This window comes from Tenrec ecaudatus, chromosome 8, assembly GCF_050624435.1.
Source record: "Tenrec ecaudatus isolate mTenEca1 chromosome 8, mTenEca1.hap1, whole genome shotgun sequence".
Taxonomy (NCBI): Eukaryota; Metazoa; Chordata; class Mammalia; order Afrosoricida; family Tenrecidae; genus Tenrec; species Tenrec ecaudatus.
Window position 1 is genome coordinate 144485267 of NC_134537.1, and position 26775 is coordinate 144512041.

General features: G+C 52.8%; 1 protein-coding gene across 7 annotated transcripts in view; it reads left to right on the plus strand.

Annotated features, from left to right (window-relative positions):
- DTNB (dystrobrevin beta) overlaps positions 1-25622 on the plus strand; it is a 313250-nt gene extending 287628 nt beyond the window's left edge. For 3 of the 7 annotated variants that reach the window (XM_075557010.1, XM_075557013.1, XM_075557011.1), the window contains 5 exons: positions 15574-15718; positions 16526-16615; positions 20018-20071; positions 23573-23605; positions 25281-25622. In XM_075557010.1, coding sequence (XP_075413125.1) covers positions 15574-15718; positions 16526-16615; positions 20018-20071; positions 23573-23577 — 294 coding nt within the window. In that variant the 3' untranslated portion in view covers positions 23578-23605; positions 25281-25622. The remainder of the gene's footprint in view (positions 1-15573; positions 15719-16525; positions 16616-20017; positions 20072-23572; positions 23606-25280) is intronic. The other 4 variants (XM_075557015.1, XM_075557017.1, XM_075557012.1 and 1 more) reach the window with 3 other exon arrangements.
- Positions 25623-26775: the final 1153 nt, after the last annotated feature.

Consider the following 26775-nt stretch of genomic DNA (forward strand, 5'->3'; position numbering starts at 1 on the left):
GGTGTCTCTTCTTTCTTGATGGTAATCAGGACCCTCCTTGTTGTCCTCTTCTCTCCCCTTTTCTCTCTTCATAAGAGAGAAGACCATGTAAGCCACCCCCCAAGGACACTCCCCTGACATTGAATCGGGGCTGTGACCTGAGTAAGGGTGCTTCATCGCGCCCTCGCACATCCCATACAACTCACAGAGATCATCTCAAGGGAGAGGGGAACATCACTACCCGATTGACAGATCGCATCGCCACAGAGCTGCTAAACCACTGAGAATAGTGGCCCAACCAGATGAACACGATTCAATCCCCGTCATCTCCCCTCCCCCTCCCCCTCATGTCCTTGTCACATGCAATATACTTTCACTCTATCTGATAATCCCAAAAGTCGTAAAGTACAAGTTCCTCTTCATCTGTAAATCTAGGACACAAGTGATTGGCTTCCTAAGTGCAGTGGTGGAACAGGCCCAGAGTAGACATTCCTATCAAAAAATGTGAGCAATCCATGGGGGAGAATGGAGAACTCACTCCAAGCAAGCGAAAACCCCAACACAACAATCGACATCAGTTCTTGAGGCTTGAAAATAATCTCCTCTTTTCTGAGACCTTCTAGACCAGCAGTTCTCAAACCTGTGGGTTGCGCCCCCTTGGGGGTCAAATGACCCTATCACAGGGGTCGCCCGATTCATAACTAACTAAATTACGGTTACGAAGTAGCAACAAAAATAATTTTATGGTTGGGGGGTCACCACAACATGGGGAACTGTATGAAAGGGTGACGGCATAAGGAAGGTTGAGAACCGCTGCTCCACACACTGGCCCTGCCCTCCTGACCCTGGGTGTTGGCCATGCTCTCTAGGTTCTGAACGTGGGTCCTGGACTTGAGCCCCAGGAATCTCACAAGCTTCCGGTGATTTGCAGTTGCTACAACCTGAAAGTGCGTGTCAGGGTTACGTCCTTTCACTCTGTTTATCCAGTCGGTATGCCGAGCAAGTCATGGAGACGCTGGGCTTCTCTGAAGAAGACCGCAGGTTAGAGGAAAGCTCGTTAACAGCCTGCAACGTGCAGCTGGCACAGCCTTGCTTCCGGGAACCCGCGGGGAGGTGAAGGCACTCACTGATGAAGACCAAAGACAACCGCCTGCAGTAGGGGTTACACCTCAACACGAACCAGACAAGAATTCTCACAAGTGGACCAATGCAGACCGTCATGGCAAACAAGGAGAGATTGAAGTTAACTGGATTTCATTTTATTTTGAACCCACAGTCAATGCCCAAGGAAGCAGCGATCACAGAATCAAATGGCCTATGATACCAGGCAAATCTGCTGTAAAAGAGCGCTTTAAAGTATCAAAAAGCAGAATTGCTGCCTTGGCATGGCAAGGTTGGGGGACAAGATGGATATACCGCGGACAAGCCGCGCTATCTTGGAAGCAGTACAGTGAGGCTGCTCCTTAGAAGTGAGGATGGCAAGTCTCTGTGTCCCAAGTACTTTGGACCAGTCTAAGTGAAGAAGTACTCCAGAGACTCCACACTCCGCGCCATTCAGGCCATCACAACTCCGCAGAGGACGGTCCTCCGCAAGGTGAACTGAGACACTGGCGACAGCCACAGGCTCATACATGACAACAGTTGTGAGGAGGGCGGGGACAGGCACTGCCATTCCGTGGTCCAGAGGGTCGCTGTGAGGGGAGGCCGGCTCATTAATAGGGAACATCATCAACCACGTGAACAAGGCCAAGGCCATTCTCGGCTCATGCACCGCAAAAGCAGTTGGCTGGATTTGGCCAGTAGACCGTTGTTTGCTGCTCTGTGGCCCTGTTGCACCAGCTCAGTGGCCCCAGGAGGCTCACACTTTTTTCCCACCGCACATCTGCAACAGCCTCGCCAGGCCGCTCCTCTATCTCCCAGGAGCCAGCGCCTCCCTCAAGCCCGACTGCCTTTGCCCAGGCGCGTTCCTTGCCTGCATTACACTTCCGGAGCCTTGTCCTTCGAGCCTGTACCCCTCTTCTGGACAACCTGACCCTGTTAGACAGACGCAGACCTCTCACCTCCCTGCTTCTGTTCCTACATAGCCCTGCTAGGCACCCTCTCTTGTCTGCCAGCTGCCTGCTCCCCGTGGACTGTGAGCACGCTGAGATGGAGACCTTGCCTCGACCCCCCACCAGCACCTTACAAAGGAGAATACAATAGGTAACCTGTTGAGCAGGGTGTGTGGGTCATTCTATGTTAATCCTCGCCATCCTGGGGGTGGGGGGGTGATACTCTTAGCCACATCCTATATAGGAAGGCTCTGGGGCGCAGAGGTCTAGGTCAAGGTCACACAGCTGGAGTCAAAACTGGGTCCATGTCCTCCCCACGCCATATCATTAACAGGCACTCCACAAAGAGGGTCGTGTGGTTGAATACGGTGCCAGGCCTCACCACACACGTATTGTTACTCTAAAGTAGCACTTAAAAGCAATTGACTTTGAATCTTCAAGTACCACTGATGGGTCCCTGCGCTGCCGGTCATTGCTTTAGGACTCTCCCTCCTTGGAGCCCGGGATTTTACTTCTCAGAAGCGGTGTGAGTGTTTGATGTGCATTCCACAGGGATTCTTCCCTCAGTGGGGTCCCTGGTCCTTTTGCTGAGGACAGACTCCGGAAAGCTTCCGTGCGTGCGAAGACTAATGAGACGCCCCTTTCAGAAACAGACAGAGAGGAAGCCCCAGCCTTGGAATGTATGAGCTCGCCTACCTGAAAGTTTAGATTTCAACGTCCTTTTGATCTGTGGGTTTATGGCAAGTTTTAATAGCTTGTTCTTTGTCCCGAAAGTTAATATCCCTTCCTCCTTCCACTAAGAACGATAATGAGACCTCTTGCCCCCGCCCCCCCTTCTCAGCCTGGGGTCGGCTTAGTCTGGTGCATAATGTAGCATCACCAGAAAAGGGGCAGAATCGTGGAGGCTGGGAGCCGTAACCTTTCACACGCTGCCAACACTGATCCCGCAGCACCTAGCAGTCCCCGAGGAGCTGCTTCCTGTCCACATCCACTCACCCCACGAGCCACCGCCGTGAGTGACAGGTGGTGTGTGAGTGAAAGCCCAGCAGTCTGAGGGGATGTGGGAACAAGTGGCTGTCAGCCCTCGGGGGAGGGACCTCCTGACGGACGCTGTGGCCGCCTCTCTGTCCCCTGCAGACACGCACAATAAATAAATGGGCCGGTGCTAAGAGGAGAGCAATGCCATCGACCTCCTCCACCCCTCTGTCAGGTTTTTCAAGGCCCGCTTCTAGGCTGGAGGCTAGCACCTTTGGCAAGACAAGAATGTCTTGAGGTACTCTGCTACCCAGTGCTTCCTTCATCCCAGGGGGGTTCCCCTGCTCCCGGTCAGGGGTGCCTTTCTCATCGTCACCCCATTCTGCACCTGTCCTCTCACTTCCACCCCTGGTCCCAATGCCGTCTGAACGCGTGCTGTGTGGGGCAGTTGTCCTCCAGTCCCGCAGCGTGGAAGACAGCGCAACACCAGGTAATCCCGGCGTACCTCTCCCTTGCTCCCCTCCTCTCTTGCCCCCGCCCCCTCTATCCCCACATTGCATTAAGCATCTGTGTCTTCCTGGAAGAGTTGTTGCCGTCCCTGGCTCAGAACAGTAGTAGGGGGGGTGGGAGGTTTATTTTCTTTTTGCCTTTTCTTGAAGGGAAAAAAAACAAACAACCCATGGGCCAACCTGTATCCCAGGTACTTCTCTACGAGCACACGGCTGCCTCCCATGCAGACTTGCAACCCCTTCGCCCAGTGCAGTGTTTGGTTTTTGTTCTGCTGAAAGGCGGCAGGCAGCAAGAGGCCGGCTTGTTTAATTTAAATACACTGCAGCAAAATGAAGGTAATTGTCCACACAGGCCATCTGCTACCTGGCAGGTATCCATGAGTCAGAGCGAAAAATGGAGACTTCGGTGCCTCTCATCCTGTTGCCATGATAACAACCTAGCTCAGATGTGTGTGTGTGTTTGTGTGTGTTTCTGCCACACAGGCCTCTCTGGACCTGACCGCCGGACTGTAACATGTGCCCAGGAGATAAACACTCACACCTATCCAGCAGGGAAAATGCAGGGATAGGAAGCTTATTTAGGTGATAACTTGGCCCAGGGCATCACAGGGCCACTTCCCTACTGCAGATGGGCCTTTCTCCCCAGGCAGTTGCTCTGGTCAGTGCTCGTGGCCAGTCCCCATCCCTGTGACTGCTCCCACACACGCCTTGGGGAAGGAGCGCAGCGGCCTCAGGCCAACCTTCTCTGGCACTCTCTGAACCTGTTTTGGCTCCAGTGTTTGATCCATGGCCTAGACAAGAGACTGAGCCACGACCCGGTTCCTCCAGTCTTACATTCCTCGCTTATACTAGAAATGGGTCGCCCTATTCCAGGGTGCCCTGTTGGCTCTCTGCCCCCTCGAGGAGTCTCGGAAATCCACAGGGACAGTTCTACCTTGTCCTATGGGGTTGCTGTGAGCTGGTATCCACTTGATGGTAGTGAGCTGGGTGTTTTGGTCCCATTCTAGAGTGGTGCAGGCAGCGAACGAAAAGGTCGAGAGATTGCTTGAACCGACTAGCTGCTCCACAGGAGAAAGATGTAGCGCTTCTGTAAAGAGGGACAGCGTTGGAAACCTGGAGGGCAGTGACACCCTGGTAGAGGGTCATTGTGAGTGGAGATTGACTTGACAGCCGGATCTTGTAGGAGGTGTGAGAGGCCTTGGCTGATCTGTTCCTTCTGGTCCCAGGAACAGGGTGCTGTGGTCCCAGTCTGCTTCTCCTGGCACTTCACACAATGATGCAAATGGACTGGGGTCTCTTCCTAGCAGACTGAAGCAATGAGGGGACCTAGAAACCTTCCTCCTGATTGGTTTGGGACCCTGTGGCCTCTCTAGGCTCCGCCCCCTGCAAATGTAAGATAAATGTTGGTCCTAAACAGAGATTATTTTGGGGGGTCATGAACCCTCAGAAAGAAAAGCTTACTTTCCAGGCACAGCCTCCCCAGCTCTTACAGTGCTTCCTGGCTTAGAAAAAGTGAGGAGCCTCTGGGATTGTCATGTTTCTCCAGCTCCATGATTCCAACCACAAGAGCCCTCTAACCTGAGTTAGATGGCATCCGGACTCAGGATTGGCCGGTGCCCTAGCCAAATCTGTGTAGGAGTTTGTGTTACAACAAGATCCCACTATTCTTGCCTCCAGAAACCATAAAGCGCCAAGGAGCATGTACCTCTGCTTCCCTGGGCTGCTGGCCCCTTGGCTGACAGCTTAAACCTAGAAGCACCTATTGTTTTATAGCCTCGCCCAATGAATTCCTCCACCTTTACAGGTTTCTGTGTGATCCCAGGTCTCAGCTGTGCTGTCCCCCCTCCCAGCCTCCTAAGGAATGCCCTTCAGCCAAGATACACCCAGTGGAGGACTTGGCGTTGACCCGCTCCCCATGTACCACCTGTGCCCGAGTTGAAGTGCAGCTTCGAGCGGATGCCTGTAGCGTGTTAGCGTGTCCTTCTGGCCCAGGCCCATGAGGTGGGCAGAGAACACACAAACCAGTTGCCCTCGCTGCAAGCACTGCCCTGTGGTGTCCCGGCTGCCTGCGTCTTTACCTAGAGAACCTTTAGTCCCCTGTCCCTCTGGAGACAGTCCCCCTCCTCAGTGGGCCTCATTTGCTCGAGGCCCGGAGGAGCAGCAGCTCTGGTTTCCAGTCCACTCACCAGACCAGCGTGTTAGACGTAGAACCTGCTGTGCGGGAACCCTGACCACGGAGAAGAGAAAGGCGGTCCCGCCGACAGAGTGGTCCTGGCCCAGAAAGAGCTTGTCCAAGGGGAAGTCACTTCGCTGCGAGCAGAGAGCCCTAGAACTGCCTAATCTGAAGAAAAAAAACAGAGAGGCCATCGAGTGAGAAAACTGAGCCCCAGAAAATTCAAGGTACACGTGGGGACAAAGTAGGTGCGTGGGCCTCCTGACTTCTGCAGGGACACCCTTCCCGGCGACCCGCACTGCCCCTTCCTTGCTCACTCAGAGGCAGCCCACACTACAGCCGACAGCTCTTCCCCTGGGTTCCTGAAATCACACCAGAGAAACGCCTCGGGGTCTTTGGTTCACACCTGAAAGAAGCAACGGGTGCTCTCAGTGGGGGTGGGGGGTCTGTGTGCAGGGTCCTCCGAAATTCTAGAAGGGACTTAGGAATATTTATGCTCTGCTGCTCTTCTCAACCATGGCCCTTTTTCCTAGGGTCTTATCTGTGAGCCTGGTCTCTCACATCTTAACACACACACCCCTCCTCCCGTTTCCCTTTCACTGTCTACCAAATGCCCTTCCTCTGGGATGGAGCTAATAGCATACAGGGAAACATCAACTTTAGCCTGTGAATTGCCCAGTGCTTCTAACCAGTGGCACATCAATTGTGTCACAGCGTATTTAGAAACTGCACAGGACAAATAACCACCTCCCAGCGCCTGTGGGTGGAGCCTCCAGTGCTGGGTTTTCCAGCTCAGAGACTAATTTTGGGGTTTTAATCCACATGCCGTCACGATTGGCATCATCTGGAAAGGCAGAAAGATTAGGGATGAAGGGGTTTGTCTCCGCCGAATACCCGCGTTAGAGGCAAGTCAGCTGTCTGTGCCGCAGGAAAGGGGTGGAAGGAATCAGGCACACATTAGACACCTAGGGGGCCCATCCAAACCAGGCATGCTCAGACCCATGTCACCTCAGCCCAGGTGGAGATCAACCTGGGCACTCACAACTGGTCACACATGTGCGCCTGAAGTCAGCCACTAAGATTGGCCAGTACCCTCAACCATGGCCCGCCCTGCCCCACCCCCTCCAGCCAGTGGGGGGATAGGAGGGGATAAATAGCAGACAGGTCAAGACCCCCCCCCCCTTTCAGTTGCTCTCTGGCCGGTCGAGGGTAGGATCTCCCCATGTGTGCAGCAGACACGCACCTCTCTTCCTCCTTCTGCTCCCGGGGCTCCTCTTTGGTTCCATGGGCTCCACTTTCCCGCCGTTTTCCATGTGGTTTTTAGCGCTCCCCTGGAGTGGTCCTTTTCTGTCTCGAGCCTTCCCATGGCCCCCGCCATCTGGCCTTGCAGGCTTTCCTGAGAAACTGGCTACTATCTGAGACGGCTATACCTGAAACTTCCCTTTCCCGCATCAAAGTTACTTGGATTTACAAAAGGGCTTTCTGTGTCGAGCAGCAAGAACCGAGGTCAACCACCCCAGAACCCGAACATTTTTTGGCAGTTTCCAAGCTCCCTGACACGGGTGTGCTCAGGACTCCATTTCTCAGCTGCCGTGGGACTGAGGGTCTCAGTTCAAGACCAGCCGTTGACTGGCGACCTCTGTGTTGGTCACAGTTCCTCCCCACGGGACCACTCACCAGAGGGCAGTTGGCTTCGTCGGGGAGCAGGTAGGAGAGTGTGTGCAAGGCTGTTCTGAACTGACTTCCAACCCCAGACTCACTGTCACCGGGTTGATCCTGCCCACATCGCCACCCTGTGGGGCAGACTCCGTGTGTCTCTGAGACTAAATCTTTACAGGAGTAGGAAGCCTTGTCTTTTCTCCCTCAAGTGGCCGGTACTTTCAGATTGCTGACTTTGTGGTTATCACCCTAAAGGTGTCACTACGAATTGTATTACACACACACCCCAAATGTGTGTGTGTGTGTGTATTGTAAATCCTAACCTCAATGCCTGAGCTATAATTCCATTTAATCCTGTGATCTTATCGAGGCAGGACTAGCATCAGGTGTATCTTGAGTCCTTCTCTTTTGAGATGTAAGAGAGTAAACAGGGAAGGAAAGTAGAGATTCAGCAAAAGTCAAGCCTCTTGAAGATTGCTCAGGAGCAGAAGTCAAAAGATGCCAGGACCACTCCCACCTAACTTGCAGTTTTTTTAAGTACTTACATCTGTAGATTTAAACATTTATTTATTTGATAAGTATTTCTATTGAATAAATATTCATATCTATAGCTATATCTTTACCTCTTAGGGCAAAGGAAGAAAAAGAAACGATGGGATGTCTAGAGGGACACACCCACGCACAGAGAACCTAGCTCCAGAGCGAATAGAAAAAGCCTTCCCGTGGGCGTGATGCTCTGAGGCACTGACTCCTGTCTGTACAGACCAGGCGCCTCAGACTTGTTAAACAGGGGCCAGTTCACGGTCCCTCAGACCCGTGGGAGGGCCGGACTACAGTTTAAAAAACAAACTATGATCCAATTCCTATGCACATTGCACATACCTTATTTTGAAGTAAAAAACAAAACGGGGCAAAAGCAACCTGCGGGCCGGATAAATGTCCTCGACGTGCCGCATGTGGCCCGTGGGCCATAGTTTGAGGACCCCTGGTACAGACCGGCCACTTACGTCGTGTTGCTGTTGGAGCAGTACTGGGTCACCAGGAGAGAGGGTGTTTGCTCACTGCCGTCTCGCATAACCTAATCTCAGGAGTGGCCTCTCATTCACTGGATTCCATAAAAGGGTGTCACCAGGCCCAGCCCACCTTCTGAGAAAGGACTCACGCGGGGCAGCTGGAGCCCTGGTGGTGCAGTGGGGAGGCAGCAATCTGCAGGGTCAGCAGCTCCGAGGGAGAGAGGCTGGGCTTTCTGCTCCCCTAAACAGTTCCAGTCTCAGCCCCATAGGGAGTAGCTATGAGTCAGCCTTGACACGATGGCAGCGATGGCCAGCCACCGTGCTGATTCCCTAAGCTCCCTGGTGGAAGTGTTCCACAGAAATATGTCCGGGGGCACCTCGGAGCCTTAGAAACCCCAGGTTTTCTACCCTGTCCTATAGGATATCTGAGTTAGAACGGACTCAACATCAGTGTGTTGTTGGTTTGTTTGTAAGTGTAGTGGGCAGCAAGATAACACACAGGACTCAAGGTAAGTGCTACCACACAGGAGGGACAAGGCCCTGCGGGGCTCCTAGGCAGCCCCAATCTGCTCCTCCAGAGGTGACCATTGGAGTTGACCCCTGGGGTGAGGCAGGCAGCCAAGAGACCACGTAGAGACCTGAAGGCAAGAGAGATCGCAGTCCTGACAGTGAATGCAGGGAATTGCTGCCCGTCCCGCTGCTCTTGTCACCCTCCCCAGGTGCAGTCAGCTGTCGTACCCACTGGACTTCATCCAGGATCCACTCCAGCCTCTGGGCCTTCCTGAATCCCAGCCTGTGACCTGGCTAACGCCTGTTCCTATTGAGTTGCCTGTAAACTGTGCCTCTCCCCAGCCCTTTGGACTGGAATCCTCTCCAGCGTGTCAGGTTCTGGTCTTGCTCTGCGCGAACCTGGATTCGCTTCAGGCCCCACCCCCACCCCCACAGCTCTGGTCTAGCATTGTCTCCTCCCAATGAGACCCCACCGCAGGGTGCTGGCTGGGCTGGGAGACCCAGGGCAAGGAGCATCTTCCCAGGAGTCTTGGTTTCACGCCCCACCTCATTGACCAAAGATGGTTTCTAGAGTCTGGTTTCCATCTTCCCCAGAGAGGCATGTGCTGGGCACTGATCCCAGGAAGAGGGTCTGATGATTCTCCAGCAAATGGTGGGCCGCAGTTTCACTTCCTGATCCTAGAGTTTGGGCCACATGTGGCGGTCCCCCCACTCTCGTCTCATCTTGCGTCATCATTTTCCTGTTAAAACGTTGGCAGAGCTGCAGTCTCAAGTTCTGAAAACGCCCCCGTTGGTTCCCGGCAGGCCTGGCAGCTCTCACATCCAGTTCGCAGGCAGAGGTGAGGCCGTCAGGTCACGGGAGATCGGCTGAGTACGTCCCAAGTGCTCACGAGGGGACAGCAGATTTCTGCCACTAATGCAGGGCGCTTGACTTTCCTGTCATCGCCGCCGTTGTCAAGTGCCGTCGAGTCGGGCCCGGTCCTGCGCCAGCCCCACAATTGTCACACTTCAGCCCATTGGCGCAGCCACTGTGTCAGTCCGTCCCCTCGAAGGCCGTCCTCTTTTTCGCTGCCCCTCCACTTTACTAAACATGATGTCCTTCTGCAGGACTGGTCTCTCGATAGCAGGTCCAAAGGGTGCAAGTCAAAGTCTGGCCATCCTGGCCTCTAAGGAGCACTCTGGCTGTACTTCGCCCAAGACGGGTTTGTTGGTCCTTTGAGCAGTCCCCGGCACCTTCACTAGTCTTCTCCAGCACCACCGTGCAGACGCATTCGTTCTCCTTCGGTCTTCCTTATTCAATGTCCAGCTGTCACGTGCATCGGAGACCACTGGAAATTCCTCCCTGGGGAAAAAAAGTGATCCCAAGGGCTCAAGTAGAAAGAAACGGTTTGAAAATGGTGATGGCAACATATGTACAAATGTGCTTGATACAATTGATGTATGGATTGTGATAAGAGCTGTAAGAGCCCCAATAATTTTTTTTAGGAAGAAAATACCTCCCTGGTGGTATAGTGGGTTGAATTCCATGGGCAAAACTAATTTTTGTTTTCTTAAACTGAATTTAATTTCCACTTTGAGTTTCCCATGTGTCGGAGCTCAATGCTCCATACAGCCGTTCCCAGAAGAACGCTAAAGCCACTTACTTTAGAGATCCTGATCCCCACTTCTGCTCCCTGAGGCTGGTGCGATGCTCTGGGGGCTTCCATGGTGGGGCTGTGGCATCTGCTTCTACTGAAGGTGGACATCACATCTGAGGTCTATGTTGAGATCTGGACAGAGCCCGACTGGTCCACCACGGCTTTGGTTTGGGGCAGGCCTGGTTCCTGGGCAGCTCTCTCCAGTCCGTTGAAGGATCTGAATTCATAGCACTCCGCCTCCCCCCACCCCGCCCCAAGCTGAAGCTATAAACACTCCACAGGCTGAGGGGCCGCTCTAAGCTTTGAAGCTGCCTCGTTTGTGTTATGACCACTATAGACATGTAGTTTGTTCACAGCATTTTGCTGTTGAATGATATGCTATTGAACATAATTGTATGGCAGGGTTTCAAGATGTTCATGGGAAAATTCCAGGATCTTTTCTTTTTAATTTTAATCATTCATTTTATTGGGGGTTCTTACAGCTCTTATAACAATTCATGTCAATTGTATCAAGCAATTTGTACATATGTTGCCATTCACATTTCCACAACATTTTCTTTCTACTTGAGCCCTTGGTATCAGCTCCTCTTTTCCCCCTTCCCACCCTCGTGAATCCTTGATAATTTATCTTTTTTTTTCATATTTTACGCTGTCTGCTGTCTCCCGTCATCCACGTTTCTGTTGTTCATCCCCCGGGTTGGGGGGAGGTTGTACCTCAGTCATTGCAATTGGTTCCCCTTTATTTCCATTCTTCCCACCTTCCCCTTACCCTCTCCGTGTCACTACTCTCATTATTGGTCCTGAGGGGTTTATCTGTCCTGGATTCTGTGTGTCAAGAGCTCTGTCTGGACCAGTGTACATACTCTGGTCTAGCCAGATTTGTAAGATAGAACCCGGGTCATGATAGTGGGCGGGGGGGGAGGAAGCACTAAAGAACTAGAGGAATGATGTGTGTTTCATTGATGCTATAATGCATCTTGGCTGACTTGTCCCATCCTTGTGACCCTTCTGTGAGAAAATATACAATTGTCTACAAATAGGCTTTGAGTCTCCACTCTGATCCCTCTCATTCGCATTGATACGATTGTTTTGGGTCATCTGATGCCTTATCCTGTTGACACTTCATGATCACACAGGCTGGCGTGCTTCTTCCATGTGGGCTTATTTGCCTCCCTGCTAGATGGCTGCTTGTTTAACTTCAAGCCTTTAAGACCCCAGATGCTATATCTTTTTACTGCTGGGCACCATCAGCTTTCTTCACCACATTAACTCATGCACCCATTTTGACTTCAGCGATGGTGTCAGGAAGGTGAGCATCACGGAAGGCCAGGTTATGAGAACAAAGTGTTCTTGCACTGAGGGAGGGCTTGAGTCGAGACCCCATATGCTAGGAACATTTCTTCTGCAGACTTTCTGCAGCCTCTTCGGCTAGCCAGGTTCATCCGCATGACTGATTACTGCCTCAGAAAAAGAGTGTGAACGGTGACTGTCTTCCTAACCCCATCTCTACATGGACACTCTTTGATTTCTTAAAAAGCATATATTAGCTGAACCATTACAAAAGAACCACTTGAAAGCTTCCTTCCATAAGCTGCCCTGTTTCTAGGTTGAGATCGTGAGAAGTCCTTCCACAAGTATGCATGGTGGCGTATTCTAAAATGTTCATACTAGCCTTTTAAAATGGCTTCCTTTGCTGCCCTACGTATGTACGTACCGAAACTCGCCCATGTGAAGTTGCAACTCGGGAATTGTTTCAGGGACTCGAGAGTTATACAGCCATCCCCACCGTCCAGGCCTAGCTATCTACCCCCCACCTACCCACCCCTCCTTTCCCCCGAGACAACTTTCCGGTTCCCTTTTCTGGAAATGTCAGATGAGAAGAGTTCAATTATAGGTGGTCTTTGGTGTCGTCCGTCCATTTAGCAAGGTCCTTTGGAAGCTCGTCCACATGGGAGTGCTCCTTCAGTGTGAGCACCTCGTGGCCTTGAACTGTTATTCTGCCGCAGGGCTTTCAGACTGTGTCCACTATCTGGCCCTCAGCATCGCTGTGAGCGTTGCAGACACCCTTCAGGCCCACAGAGGTTTCCACTTCTCGTGGGCAGACCCCCACAGGTGAGCGTGCTGGGGCCATGGGCCAAGTGTCAGGCCCCGTGTTAGAAGGATCCGCCCACCGGTTTCCAAAGGGGTCGGGCCATTGTAGAGCGAGTGGCACGTTGTCCCCTGTCCTCGCCAGGCCTTTTCTGGTCGCTGTTTGAGAGATCTCGGTTGGTGGGAAGGGGCCTTTCAATGTTTTCAAATGTGATAATACCTGACTTGTTCATCTTCTTCAGTGTCATAGCTGTTCGAATCTTTGTTGTCATCCCCCCACCCCCACCCAGCTTTTTTTAAGTTGGGGTGTCTCGCTAGCGAGCTGTATAAGAGTTCATTATACATTCTGGGTACAAGTTATTTATAAGAAATAATTTGCAAATATTTTCTCCCAGTCCGACTATGTCCTCAGTAATGTGTCTTTTTTTTAAAAAACATTTTATTAGGGGCTCATACAACTCTTATCACAATCCACACATATACATACATCAATTGTATAAAGCACATCCGTACATCCTTTGCCCTAATCACTCTCAAAGCATTTTCTCTCCACTTAAGCCCTCTGCATCAGGTCCTCTTTAGTAATGTGTCTTTTAATAACAGTTTTATTGAAATCTAATTCGCATACTATCCAGCTCCCCCACTCAAAGTATAATTAATTCACCGGTTTTTAACATGTTCACGTGGCATTGTGCAGCCACCACTGCAGCTGGTGTTAGAAAGCCCTGAGCACCCCAAAAAGAGGCCTCACACTCGCTCCCCACTGCTCACTAGCCCCGCACCCCCAGCTCACCCAGGGCCATCATTAGTCTACCCTCTGCTCCTCCAGATGTGTGCCTTCTGGACATTCCAAGTAGAATCGGACAATATGTGGTTTCCGGTGTCCCCCTCCCTTCCCTTCGTGTGATGTGTTCCAGAGCCTCTCTTGTGGCGTGGATCAGGCTTTGTTTCTCTTGATTGCCCAGTGAAATTCTGTTTATGGAGCTGTGTCATAGTTACATAATCTGGTGTCCCTGAGAATTCAGAGTGAAGGGGTGGAGTCTAGCCTGTCCATCAAGTCATAGCCAATGAGGCCTCTGTGTGGGCATGGCCTTCTCCTGAGGATTCTGGGAACTCCTGTCTTCCTCCTTGGAGACGGAGACACTCTCTCTGCTCACTCCCTGCGAAGACATCCCTGTGGAGAAGACACATGGAGAGAGGCTGATGCAGCCAGACCTCTAGAGCTGCAGAAGCCACATGGAGACCCCTGCCAGTGCTGAGATGCTTACAACGACACTGGATCCACAAGACTTCCCACCCAATGGCCTGTGATCTTCCTGCATTCAGCACCATTACATGTGTTTTGTGAGTCTGAAGAGGACTTTATAGATTGGTATCAGACATATGGGCTAATATCGGACTTATGAACTTGGTCTGGACTGGGCTGGGATGTTTTCTCAATATTAAATTGCTCTTCTATATAATGCTCTTTCTTAAACACATGTGTCTATGAATTTGTTTCTCTAGTCTACCCAGACTAACATAAGCTACCACATTTTTTCATCCAGTCACCAGTCAATGGGAACTTGGGCGTATTTTTTCTCTCCATTTCTCTTATGATTAAGGCTGCTCTCAACATCCATGCAGAAATTCTGCATGTGGACACGGCTTTCTCCCTCGGGTAGGTGGTGTGTAGGAGGGGAATTTCTAGGTCCTACAGGGGCTCTGTATAGCTGTTTGAGGAACTGCCCGACTCTGTTCCTGAGCAGCTGAGCTGTTTACATTCCCATCTGCAGTGGACAAGGGTGCCAGCCTCTCCACATTCTCGAAGACACTTATCTTTTTGTATTTTAGCCTTCCCAGAGGGTATATAAAAGAGGTCATTGGTAGTGCTGTGGGTTAAGCAAACGATCGACCATCCCAACCCGATGAGGCTCCCCACTCCCTTAAGGAGGTACAGCGTGGGAAGTAACAGAGCATTCCTCCGCTCTGCCCGGAGGGTCCGGAGGAGCAGAAGCAGACTCCACGGCAGCGGGGTCCGTGGACCGGGTTGGTGGGCAGTACCACGTTACTTGTTTGAGTTTGCACGGCTGTGGTGACAAATGACGTCGAGCATCTTTGCAAGTGCATGCTGGCCTTTTTATATCTTTGGGAAAACGCCTGTTAATGCATTTTGCTCATTTATAAGGTGACTCTGTCTTGTTATTATTCATTGTGAGTATTCATTTAAATTTGGGAAAGGCGGGTGGCTGGGTTGCAGCCTTTCCTCTTTGTCCTTCGATCCGTTTGCTGAACGCACCTTTCCAGACACCGGACCATGCAGATCGCAATTTCAGGATTGGGAGAAGACTTGACAACCTGTGGTGTGCATTGACACAACCTGGCTTGCCAAAAATAAAGATGACTTGGGAGCACTTACAGATGGAAGTTTAAAAAAAAATCCTACAGCCTTCAGTATGAAGGCTACCCAGATGTGAAGAAAACTACAATCCTCACAAGTAGATCAGGACCCAACATCATGATAAAATAGTAAAGAAGTTGAAGTTGTTGAGAATTGTACTCTTCTTAGATCAACAATCGACATCCACGGAAACAGCTGTCACGAAACCTCACTGTGTCTTATGCTAGGGAAATCTGTAGCAAAAGACCTCTTAAAGTCTTTAGAAAAACCAAGGTGTTGTTTGTATGACAAAGGTGAACCTGGCTCCAGCAGGGTAAAAAGAAGACTCCTTGCACGCCGACGGTGGTGTTGGCAATGCCCAGAACTTCCAGAAGAATGGGCATGTCATCGTCTTGGAAGATGTAACGCCAGATGCTCCCCGACCTCTCCTGTCCCTTCTCCAGGGCGGGGGGCAGGCAGCCTAACTCCTTCCTTTCCAATGTAGCCATTCAGGGTATCGCACCCACTGAGAAGCTCTGTGGGTCCCAGTGAAGGGGCCTTTCCCCTCCTTCAAAGAAGCACGATGCTGCAATAACGTTTTCTCTCTCTGACCCTGCCAGGCGCAGGCCACGGGATCGCCACACACGTCCCCCACTCACGGAGGCAGCCGTGCCATGCCCATGCCTGTGCGCTCCACCCCTACCCACTGCCCCCAGGACGCTCTGAGTGGGCTGGGCGGAGACGTGCAAGAGGCCTTTGCTCAAGGTAAGTTTCTGAAACAGAGGATTAGTGGGATGCTGAAGGACAGGATTCCTGGGGAGACCTTTCCCGATTCTTTTCTGTTGTCCGCTTACCTTTCAGTGAACAGCTTTTCACTTGGAGGCTACCTAAGTCCAGGGCCGGCCCCTCCTCACAAGATGGGCGGGGCTCCGGGGAAAGGTCTGCAGGTTGCACGTGTGTGAAGAGGGCCTCTGGGCTGGGTGGGTGGGGACTGTGCTCTTTGGTGTGGGTCCTGGGGAATGCCTTGTCCTTCTTGGCTTTGCCTCCTCGGGAGGAATTGGGTGGGGAGATTCTCAAGGTCATGTACCTGACCTGGAAGGACTGAGAAGAACGGCCCTCTCCACAGGCCCTAGTTGAAGGTGCATTCTGCGTGGCATTGCCACAGACATCTGAAGAGCTAGTGGCAGGAAATTGGGTGGGAAGGAGAAAGTGGTTAAGAAGCGAATCTTGTTGGGGCTGTAGACCAAGGGGGGTGGAGCAGGGGCCCTCTTAGAGACACCTCGGTGTCATGCTGACTCTGGAGCCACATAGTCTCGTCTGGTTGTCTGTGGTGGCTAAGAAGCACCCACATGACAGGATCCTGCTCCTCGGGTAGAAAAGACGGATGGAGGGAGGGAGAGCAGTGGGCTTGGGTGCCGAGGAGCAGGTGGGAGCAGCCCGGCCCACCCCCCATCTCTCATAGGTACCCAGCACCTATGTCCAGTTGCCTAGCAGAACGGCACTTACTCACCTGTCTCCCTTTTGTCCCCACCCCCACCCCCCGGCCTCGCCATCTCCTCTGCCTCCCCTCAGGTACGAGGAGGAACCTCCGCAATGACCTGCTGGTGGCTGCTGACTCCATCACCAACACCATGTCGTCCCTGGTGAAGGAGCTGCATTCAGGTGACGCCTACAGCTCCCGCCCTCCCCAATCCCGCTTCCCTCCAGCCCTTGGCACGCACCCCGCCACCTTGCCACTCCATCATTTCTGCCTCCCAGGAACTCGCGGACATCTCCTCTCAGAGAGCCTCTCTCCCACGAGTGACTGCCTAGAGCTAGTTGCATATTTCATTTCGTCCTACAAATGTCTTGTGTGTTACACCCGAGTGAGAATTTACAGAAAATCGGATCTCCACCTCCTCTCAGGCCCTTCCTCCCTTCATCTGTCTTCCCTCTGGGCTCCACCCACAGCTGCTCTTTCCTAGGCCTGGCCACCCATCTCCCTCGGACGCGTCCCTGGACATCTGGAGCCGGATTGGCCATAAAGCTTCCTGGGCTTTCTCCCTGCTGCCTTTCTACTCTCGCTCCCATTTGATTTGGTTTTAAAACTCGATTCCTTTCTTTGTCCACGGCCAGGCTCTGGTTTCACTGCAAGTTCACAACCTAAGCCTCCTGCCAACTCTCCCTCCTTGCTGAGTCTGACCCACGGCTTCCTTTTCAGTCTCTCCTTCACTTCGCTCCGGCAGGGATTACCCAGAGGCCTTTACTTCATGACACGCCAACTTCTTATATAAGACCAGGGGACGGGGAGGGACAGCTTGTGGAGAGAAAGGACCATTCCCAAGAAGCCCTATCACTCCTTATGTAGTTGCTGGGGGTTCATCAGGATTTTCACGGTGGAAGGGTTTCCGGATGATCCTATAGTTAACAGACAGGCTCCCTTCCGAAGTACTGCTGGCACTCCTACAAGTGGCTCTCTGGTTTCTGTGAACCCGACATAGTGCTTTCGAATGCACCGCAGTCGCCTAGCAGGGTCCTTAAAGGAAACTTGAAGCAGTTTTCTATGGATTATTGAGACACATATCCTCACTCACATACATGCATCGAGTCATTGATCCATTCACGTAGGAAAACAAGGCCTGGGCATTTCTTTAGAGCTGAGACGAGAAAGCTCAGGCACTTTTCTGTGTTGCCAGAGGCCCAGACCGGGTCCCTTGCTGCACTCTCCAGTCTGCCTACGTTTGTTTAGATTAGGAACGAAGGGTGAGACCCACAGTGGCTTTCCCAGGGCCATCAGGAAAAGATGGGTGGCTTTCCGGCTCCTCAGTTCCCACCAGAGCACTGCCCTCCTACACACACACACACACACACACACACACACACGTACATCCCTAGAGAGACGATGGCCTTGGGGATGACTTCTCAGAGGATAAAAGGCCCTTCCCTAGTATGTGGAGCCCTGGTGGTATAGTGGTTACAAGTGCCAACCCCCAGGTCTGCCATTGGAAACCCCCAGCCCCTCCAAGCGAGAAAGATGAGGCTCTCTACTCCAGTACAGAGTCCCAGGCTCAGAGACCCACGGGGAAGTTCTGCCCGCACCTGTGCAGGTGATTGTGACCAGCTGGAAGCACCTGGGGGCAGTGAGTTTGTCTTGCTCCCTAATATGTGATGGAGTTGCGGAACATTTGCAGAAACAGCTATTGATCTTTTCATTCCATTTTTCCATGAACTCTCTGAGGCCCCCTGTAATCTCCCCACAGATTCCAGAAACACACCCCTCCCCTTTATAAAGTGTTCCTGGGGGAGGATTGCTCCATCATCTGTGTGGCTTCTGTGCTTAAGGCCCTGGATAAGAGGTAAAAGCCCATAGATGCCAAATAGCGTCACACACATGGAACTTCAACAAGCCCTTCAGCAGTCCCTCATGCTAGGGGAGGGTGGCTTTACCTGAATTCTGGGATATAAGGTGCAAGGTTCCGTGGAGATCACACGGTCCAGTGCCCTTCCTTTAACCATGCTGTGAGGGCCATATTGATTCCTGAAAGTCATGCAGCTCAGGGCAAAGGTGGTCCTGGAACTCGGGCCTGGAGAGCATGCAGCTGCTGCTATCACCGCCACACTGCCCTTGGCCCCAGTCAGGAGCACATGCTCAATCTGCAGTCCCCCAAGTGTCTCTCTGCCAAGTTCTGAGACCTGTAGGTAGATGTGGGCTCTCTGTGGCCCAGTGGCTCCATGGCCCCGTGCAATGCAGAAGTGCACACCCTCTGCACAGGCGCACAGGGGCCCTGCCCATCTCTGAACAGGTGCTGCTAACACATCCTGACCATCTCCTTGAGGGAGTGATTTTTATTCCGATGAGATTAGGTTTGTGTTAGGCTAAAATTATCTTTATATATTTTTACACAATGTGGCTATTACATATACTCTGATCTGGCTTAAAAAATACTTCAAATATAATAGATGCCTGGAGTTGGAAGTAAATTTACAAAGTCATTTAATCCAACTTGCCACCTGATATAAAAGTCCTGTTTGAATATTGCCAGTGAGATCATTCATGACCAGCTCAAATCATTGTCTTTCTTTAACCAGCTTCTCCTTAGTCCACCCCCTAACGCTACCTTGGAATAGTTCAGTCTCTTTCTCATTTTCCATAAAACTCAAAGAAACAAACATGCTCACTGCCGTCGAGTCGATGCTGACTCATAGAACTGCTGTGTGAGAGTCTGAGACTGTACCCCTTTCCAGGAGTAGAAAGCCCCATCTTTTGCCCATGGAGCGACTGGTGATTTTGAACTGGTGACCTTGTGGTTAAGTCTAGCATGTAGCCTACTGTGCCACCGGGGCCCTTTCTTCCTGTTACCCTTTCAAATATCTGGTCGAAGATAACGTCATTCTATTGTCATCCTCATTGTCATTAGCTTAACTACACACAGGTCTTTCACACACACACACACACACACACACACATCCGCTAACATGACTCGGTTTCCCGGTACACTGCCTCTTGTTGACCTCCCTGGGATGTGACCTAGTTTTCCAAGGCCCCAATTCACAGGGTGCACCTGGGGCCAAACCCACATCTGTGTGTCACTGGGGATCGCAGCCTGGCTTCCCTGGAGCAGAGTCCTGGGGGAGCAGCTGCAGGTGCCTGGGTCTTCTCCCAGCACAGCCACATGGAGGTGTGGAGTCGGTTCACATTGGTCACCAGCAACACCTGACAACTGAACCTCGTGAACTGACACTCCCATGGTGGTCTTCTTGAACCTGAAAATAGGACATGAGCGGTAACCCCAGTAGGGAAAATAGGCAGGCCCCCTCCCCTGAGTCACTCAAGGGACCGATGGCAGAGCCGGCAGCGAGGTGGGTGCCATCAGCTGCTCTGCCCCTTAGGGCCTGGGGCGCGTGACGGCGTCTGTCAAGCCCTGAGCCCTGCTTATATAAATGCAGTGCAGCCTAGGAGAGGCCACATTCCCGGAGGCTTGCAGCCGGGAGCCCAACCGAGCCTCAGAAATGACTCCGTGCCCCCTGCCCCTGGGGTTGTACTGTGCTGAAGGGTCACCGGCCTCCTTGAACTCGTTTTCACAGCAGAGGAAGGTGCGGAGGAAGAAGAGGAGAAGATGCAGAATGGGGAAGACAGAGGTAAAGGCAGCTCATCAGGACACCCGTAGTTTGAACGGGGAGCCAAAGCCATAGCCCCTGGAATGGGACCCCTCCCCTGTTGTCTGCTTCCCCTCCCACAGTGCCTTTCTGCAGAGCTCTCAGACCCCTCCCGCTCCTTTTGCCTCGTTTCCAGCTAAAGGCCACCCCGATGGGGTAACGGCAGTTGACCAACAGAGGCTTCCCGATGTCCAGAGACCATGTTAGAAGGTTAGGATACAGGAATCACATACAAATAAGGCCCCAAAACTTGACCCCGAGCCACAAGCTATTTATAATCTAGCTTGGAAAGTTATCGCTTCTCGGCCTTTTGGCTAAGATCAAGTGTAGAATCTAGCTTGGAAAGCATAATTAAGGGACACAAAATAAAGGTACGACAAAGTGGCCCAAAAATGTTCACGGTCAAACTTGGACCGTCACTAAGGATTTATGAACAAGAAGCTATGATTGGACACTGGCATAGCCTAATAATGGCTTGTGACTTCACAAAAAGATGTCGCAAAGAACAGTAATTTCTGGTTTCGTTACATATGAAGCTACCCAAGAACTTCTGCACTAAGAACTATGCTCTGTGGTTTCGGATACAATCCTCACTGCGGGTTATATAATGATATTCCCATTTAATGAGGAGGAAATAACCTTAGAGAGTTTGGGATCATGCAGCTATCCAGGGACAGAGTTGGATTGAACCTGGGTCTTTCCAACTCCGGACATCATGCATCTGTGTTACACTGAACGGATACCCCAATTCTTCATTGAACAGTTTGTTCCTATCACCGAGTGATGTGGGGATCCTTCTGAAATGGTAGCGCAGCAAGAGAGAAGTCTGGGTCTTGTTTTTTTTCCTGCTAGAGCCGCAATGCCTAGCTGCGCCCCAGTAAACGGGCAAAGACCCCTCGCGCTGTAGGTAGATTGGATGGCGCTGTCACCTGGAGGAGGCCATGGTGTGAAAGATGAGAAGCAGCCAGCCCGAGCCGCTCCCTGGATGGGGTGCACTTCACACCCACCAACCCAGCCCCAGTTTGGCAGAAGGATTCCAGACAAGGATCCCTCCGAGGGGTTACACAGCTTGTACCGGAAATAAATGGCAGAGCCTGGATGTAATGCAGGTGTTTCCAACCCCAAGGCCATGCTTTGGTTGGAGCAGAAGTAGTGAAGCTGGGGTGGGGGTGGGGGTGGGATCTTGACTTTTTGAGAACTAAGGAAGGGTAGGACGGGGTGAAAAAGAAGACCGGGTGTGCGGGAGGGGAAGCCGGGCGGCTGTTGGCAGGTAGTGCTGGGAAGAGGCGGAGACCTCTGGAGCCCCAAGGGCAAGCACTTTGTCAGTGAGGAGGAAAGTGGGAGGAGAGGAGCGTGCCCAGGTACTGCAGTCCCTGGGTGAGTCAGGAGAAAGGGACCCAGGTAGATGATGTGGGAGAAGGGCGTGTCAAGCACGGACTTCAATGACGAGGGCAGCAGTGCTTGGCCCAGCTGGACATGCCATGCAAAGGGCCAACGAGGGATTGTAGGCCCAGAGGGGAAGAAAAGAAACACAGTTACATTCATACTTATGTGAGCATATGACACGGGCACACGCGCGCACACACACAATCCAATCCAGCCAAATCCCAGCATTCATGTGGAATGTTCTTGGCAAGAGACAAAACAGCGGCTGCTTTGGCCTCTCTTCCTGTTGTACTCCCCTCCCCAGTCCTTTTTCCCTTGGCCTCCCCTGAGCTAAAGGACTCTGCTTAGCCGTATAGGCCTGGCCCTGACCCTGACCATGGATGGGAGCCCTCATTCCCGGGGCAGGTCTCCTCAGGCCAAAGCTCATCTAGGAACCGGGTAGCGCTTCCAGCTCTGGCCCGTACCCATGGCCCCAGTGTTCTCTATCTTTGCACCTGTGTTGCCCCCATCAGCTTCTCTCTGTCCTCCGTCCGTCTGTCAGGCTTTCCTGATCTTGCCTTTCGTGATCAGAGCCGGGTCTGTGCATATCCACCATTTTGAACGAATGCCTGAATTTTGATGTCTTTGGCTTTTAGGTGGCATTCCTGAGAGGGAAGAGAGTTCAGAGTAGGGGTGAGAGATGGGTAGGGTTTTTGTTTTCTCTAAAGTAGTTGGCTTTCAGCCTTGTATAACTAACCCAACCCAAACCCACTGCCATTGAGTCTATTCAGACCCATAGTGACCCTGTAGGACAGGGTAGAACTTGCCCTGTGGGTTTCCAAGACTGTAACTCTTTCTGGTAGTACAACATCTCATCTTTCTCCCATGGAGCAACTAGTGGTTTCGAATTGCTGACCTTGCAGTTAACAACCTAGTGTGTAACCAGGGCTCCTCAACATTGCCTAGGTCCTAGAATATCATAGGGGCAGGAGCATATCCTAGGACAACATTGTATATGTTCCTCCCACTAAACAGCAACTATTATGTAGGAGTGCGTATAAGACTACATGCTTTTATGGATGGATTCTCTGCCGTGATGTAGTCATGAGATTCCATACAATACTAACTAGAAAGAAAGTGGGGGTGGGGTGGGGGAGGATGTGGGGGGTTTTGTTCCCCTTGCTTCTTTGGGGTTAAAGTTAGGTTGGTATAAAGAACTCATTCAACACCCTGTCCAGCAAACATATCTTTATTCACTATACAACCAAAACCAAACTCATTGCCCTCGTGCCAGTTTAGACTTCCACAGAGACCAGGTAGGACAGACAGAACAGAGCTACTCCATAGGGCTTCCAGTCTTATGGAAGCAGACTGGCGCACTTTCTCCCTTTAGGAAGCTGGTGGGTTTGAACCTCTGGCCTTCTAGTTAACAGTTGAGCACTTAACCACTGTGCCATCAGGATGCCTTAGTGCAAAAGCCAGTGAGAGTCAGTTGGGTGCTTTCGAAGGACTCGGAAGCAAGCTGGGTGTCCTAACCCTATTCACTCCTCCCTCAGGCCTTTCCCTCCTCCACCCTGGCTTTCCTACCTGGCCTGCATCCTGGAGACTGTTCCACTGGGGTCCCCTTCCTACTTTACACCCCCTTCATCTTGATTTGGGACTACCTGGGGGCTTCAAAACGGTGTTCCCACAAGTTTTTGAAGCCCTCTTGTACTTAGAAACAAGGCGAAAGATGAAGCACAGACTGAGATTACTTCCTCCTCCCTGAGCCCGCCACCCACAGTGCTGGGGGCTTGCACACTCAGTGTGCACATTTGAAGACACCCACTGCACATGTGCACCTGCTAGGTGGGCAGCCATGCCCTGTGGAGGGCCCAGCTCAAGCGGTACCCAGGCACATCTGCAGGAATGCACCTCTACCCTTACCAGGTGGGCTTTGCCCCCTGATGTAAAGGCGCCCTAGTTTTAAGGAAGCTTTGTCCCCACGTGGCTGTTCTGTGTCAGTTGCTGTTTGTAAACATTGTGTTTGACCCCTGCTGGTTGGGAAACAAAAGGGAGGGCCCCTCCATGGAGATCAGGTGGTGACCTTGGCTGTTGTTTCTGTCTGTGCTGCCACAGGTTAATGAAGAGCCCTGGCAAGAGGAAGCTTAGGTGAGTTTGGACTCCACCCCACAACCCACCCACTCTTCCTCATGTTTCCCTTCCTTCACATTTCCCAAGCCAGAGCAAGCCCAAGGTGATGCCCTTTTAAGGAGCCCAACTTGGAATCTTTGCCGTGGTCCTTGGGTCCAACCAGGGCCCGTCTTGCGGGGGTTGGGGTGTGTACCGCAGGAACCTGGTCCTCTGGCCTGGCCTGGCGAGAGATGCAGCTGGCAGTGCAGACACTGCCTGCAGAAACACTGGCGCTGTGAAGGGCATCAGAGGTCTACAGAGCCATGGGCAGCTCCTGTTTTTCCTTAGTCACAGACCTGCTCTGCAGGGGCTCCTGCCACAGCAGTGCACCCAGAGCTCTGGCCTCCACACTACCTTTGGGGATCACACTGCAAATCCACCACCTTCCCCTGGGGCCAGATCCTGGAGAAGGAAATGCATTAAAACTCGGGTTGCCCGTTGGTTGTCTGAGACATTCATCTTCCACGTTTTTCCTCCTGAAGTGCCGCACTTCCGGTCTCGGCTCCCTGAGTGCACTGCACTATGTGCAGCAGCAAAAGTAAAGAAATCGGATAGTCGTTCAGAAAACTGTGGGGTGTGTAAAAAAAAAAGAAAGAAAATTGTGGGGTGCAATCATGAGATTTTTCTTAAAACTTTTCTTTCCTCGCCACCTCTTCCCTGCCCCTCCTTTTCTTTTTTTTCTAAAAACATTTTATTAGGGACTCAAGCGACTCTTATCACAATCCATACATACATCAATCATATAAAGCACATCCGTACATTCTTTGCCCTCATCATTTTCAAAGCATTTGCTCTCCACTTAAGCCCTTTGCATCAGGTCCTCTTTTTCCCCTCTCTCCCCGCTCCCCCCTTGATAATTTATAAATTATTTTGTCATATCTTGCCCTGTTTGGCGTCTCCCTTCACCCCCTTTTCTGTTGTCCATCCCCTAGGCAGGAAGTTCTTTTTTCTTTTCCTAATCAGGCTGAGTTACATCTCTCAGGGCAGAAACTCCAGGGCCGAAGCCCCAAGATGAGACAGAAAAGCTTTTTCGGGCCTTCTCTGCACCTTCTCCCAAATGGATCCCACTCTGCACTGGCCCCAGGAAGCTCCCTCCCAGCCCACAGCACCCTTGCTACCTCCTGGGCACCTTCAAGCAGGGCCCTTCTCTGGCCCAACTTCACTGCCTCCCGGCACACCAACCAACCCCACCCCAGCCAACCCAGGCCTTCAGGAACTGACTCACCTTCGAGCACTGCCAGAGGCTGTGTCTTAAGACAGCTAAGGCCCGAGGGGCCTCTGGTCCGACCCCTCTGCCTGCTAACCCACCTGACCCAGGTCAGCAATGGGAGAAACTGGCCGATGAGAAGCCCTGGCTTCAGAACCTAAGGGCCTAACTGCGTCCTCTTTCCCTGCCCCTCGGCCTGAGTGCTTCCCAGGACAGCGCCACATCCCAAGGAAACCCTTCCCCACCCAGACCCGCCACAGCACCATCTCTGGAAATTAGAATGGCCCGCTCCCAAAGGAGGGGCCTAAGTATTGTCACTGTGCCTTCCCCAAAGCGGGGGAAGTGGGGGCGGGGGAGGGGAGGGGCGCCCCAGCCCGGGCCCTGGAGACCATCGTGTAGAGACCTGGGAGGCAGCCGTGACTAACGGTGAGTGTGTGTCTCGCACAGGCACGGAGGACGTGGAGCGCGCTGGCACGGACATGACGAAGCCCAGGTCTCTCCCAGCGGCACATTCTTCGCCTTCTCTTCGCCTGCACACCTGCGCGGGGCCTGCAGGCTGCCAGGCGTCGCTCGGTCGCCAGGAAGTGGGGAGCCAGCTCGGGTGGGAAGCAGGGAGGGGCTGCCCGAGGCCCGCGGCTAGTGGACCTTCCCCTCACCTTCCTGCATGCGCTAGCAGCTGCCACGCCCGCCCTCGGGCAGGGCACGGGCTCTCCTCCCCGCCAAGGAATCTGCCTGGAAGTTGACGAGAGAAAAGAAAAAAAGAGCTCCCTTCTCGAGCGCGCGCACGCGTGTGGCTTTCTTGCTGCTGGCACCCTGCCCACCTGCGGCGGGGTGCACCCTAGGGTGGGGGGCACAAGTTTCTCCCCTACCACCTTTGACCTTTAAAAGCCCACAGCCGCCTTCTGCCTGGTGCGCGCGCGCAGAGCCTTGCTCGCTCGACGTTCACACCCTGACCGCCGGGGGAGCTAAAAATAGCCGCCTCTTTCCCTCGCGCTTCCGCCCCCGTCGCCCCATCGGATGCTGCCCCGAGAAGGGGGAGCCGAGCTCCTGGCCGCCCGCCCGCGCCGACAGGGGGAGCGCCGGCCCCCCGGGCCCCTGGCAGCAGCGTCGCCCCTTCCGAGGGTCCCTTTCTCCGCGGGCACACGTGATAATCAATCCCAATCCCGGTGACTCTCATTTATTTTTTTTCCTCCCCACCCCCTCCCCCTGGGCTCCAGGATGTTATTTTTAGTGGAAGAACTGCTATAAATATTTATAAAGGGCAGTGACTGGGATGAAGCGAGAGGCCCCGCAGCTGGCTCCTGGCACCCCCAACCCCCCCGCAACTCTGCAGACCCCCGGCCCCTGCTGGAGGCGAGCCGCCCGGTGCAGAGCCCGTGTGCTCCTGATCCAGGAAGCCTGGCCTTCGCAGGCGCAGAGGCACCAAAGATGGTGGCGTTCGCTCGCTCAGCCTTGCCCTCCATGCCTCCCTGTATGTATGAGGGGGACCTGGCTGTGCGCGGCCCTCAGCAGGACCGGCCTCGGCTCTGCGCCCCAAGTGCGAGGGGTCGGGGCAGGCTCGTCTTGGGCCACCCCACTGTGAGGGAAAATGGAGACAAGAGCCTGCTTTCCCTTTGGGGGTGAGAAAGGAGGGATCCCTGCCATAGCCCAGGAGGAACCCCACGCTGGGCCCACACTTTGTTCCCCGGTGAGGACCGAGAGGGCCCGCAGGTGCTCTGGGAAAAGGACAAATGGGTGCAAAGGAGTTCACACGCTCGCAGGAAATAGTGCAATACAGATGGATCCGGGCTTATCAGAGGAGCGGAGGGAAAGGAGGGTCAGTAACCGTGTGGAAAGTTCCAAAGGCCTCTCAGTGCCAAGCCGTGGGGAAGGGGGGGCAGTGTTGTGCTCCCCACCACAACCCTGCTTCTCACGCTCTGCCCCCTGTCCCTGAGGCTGGGGC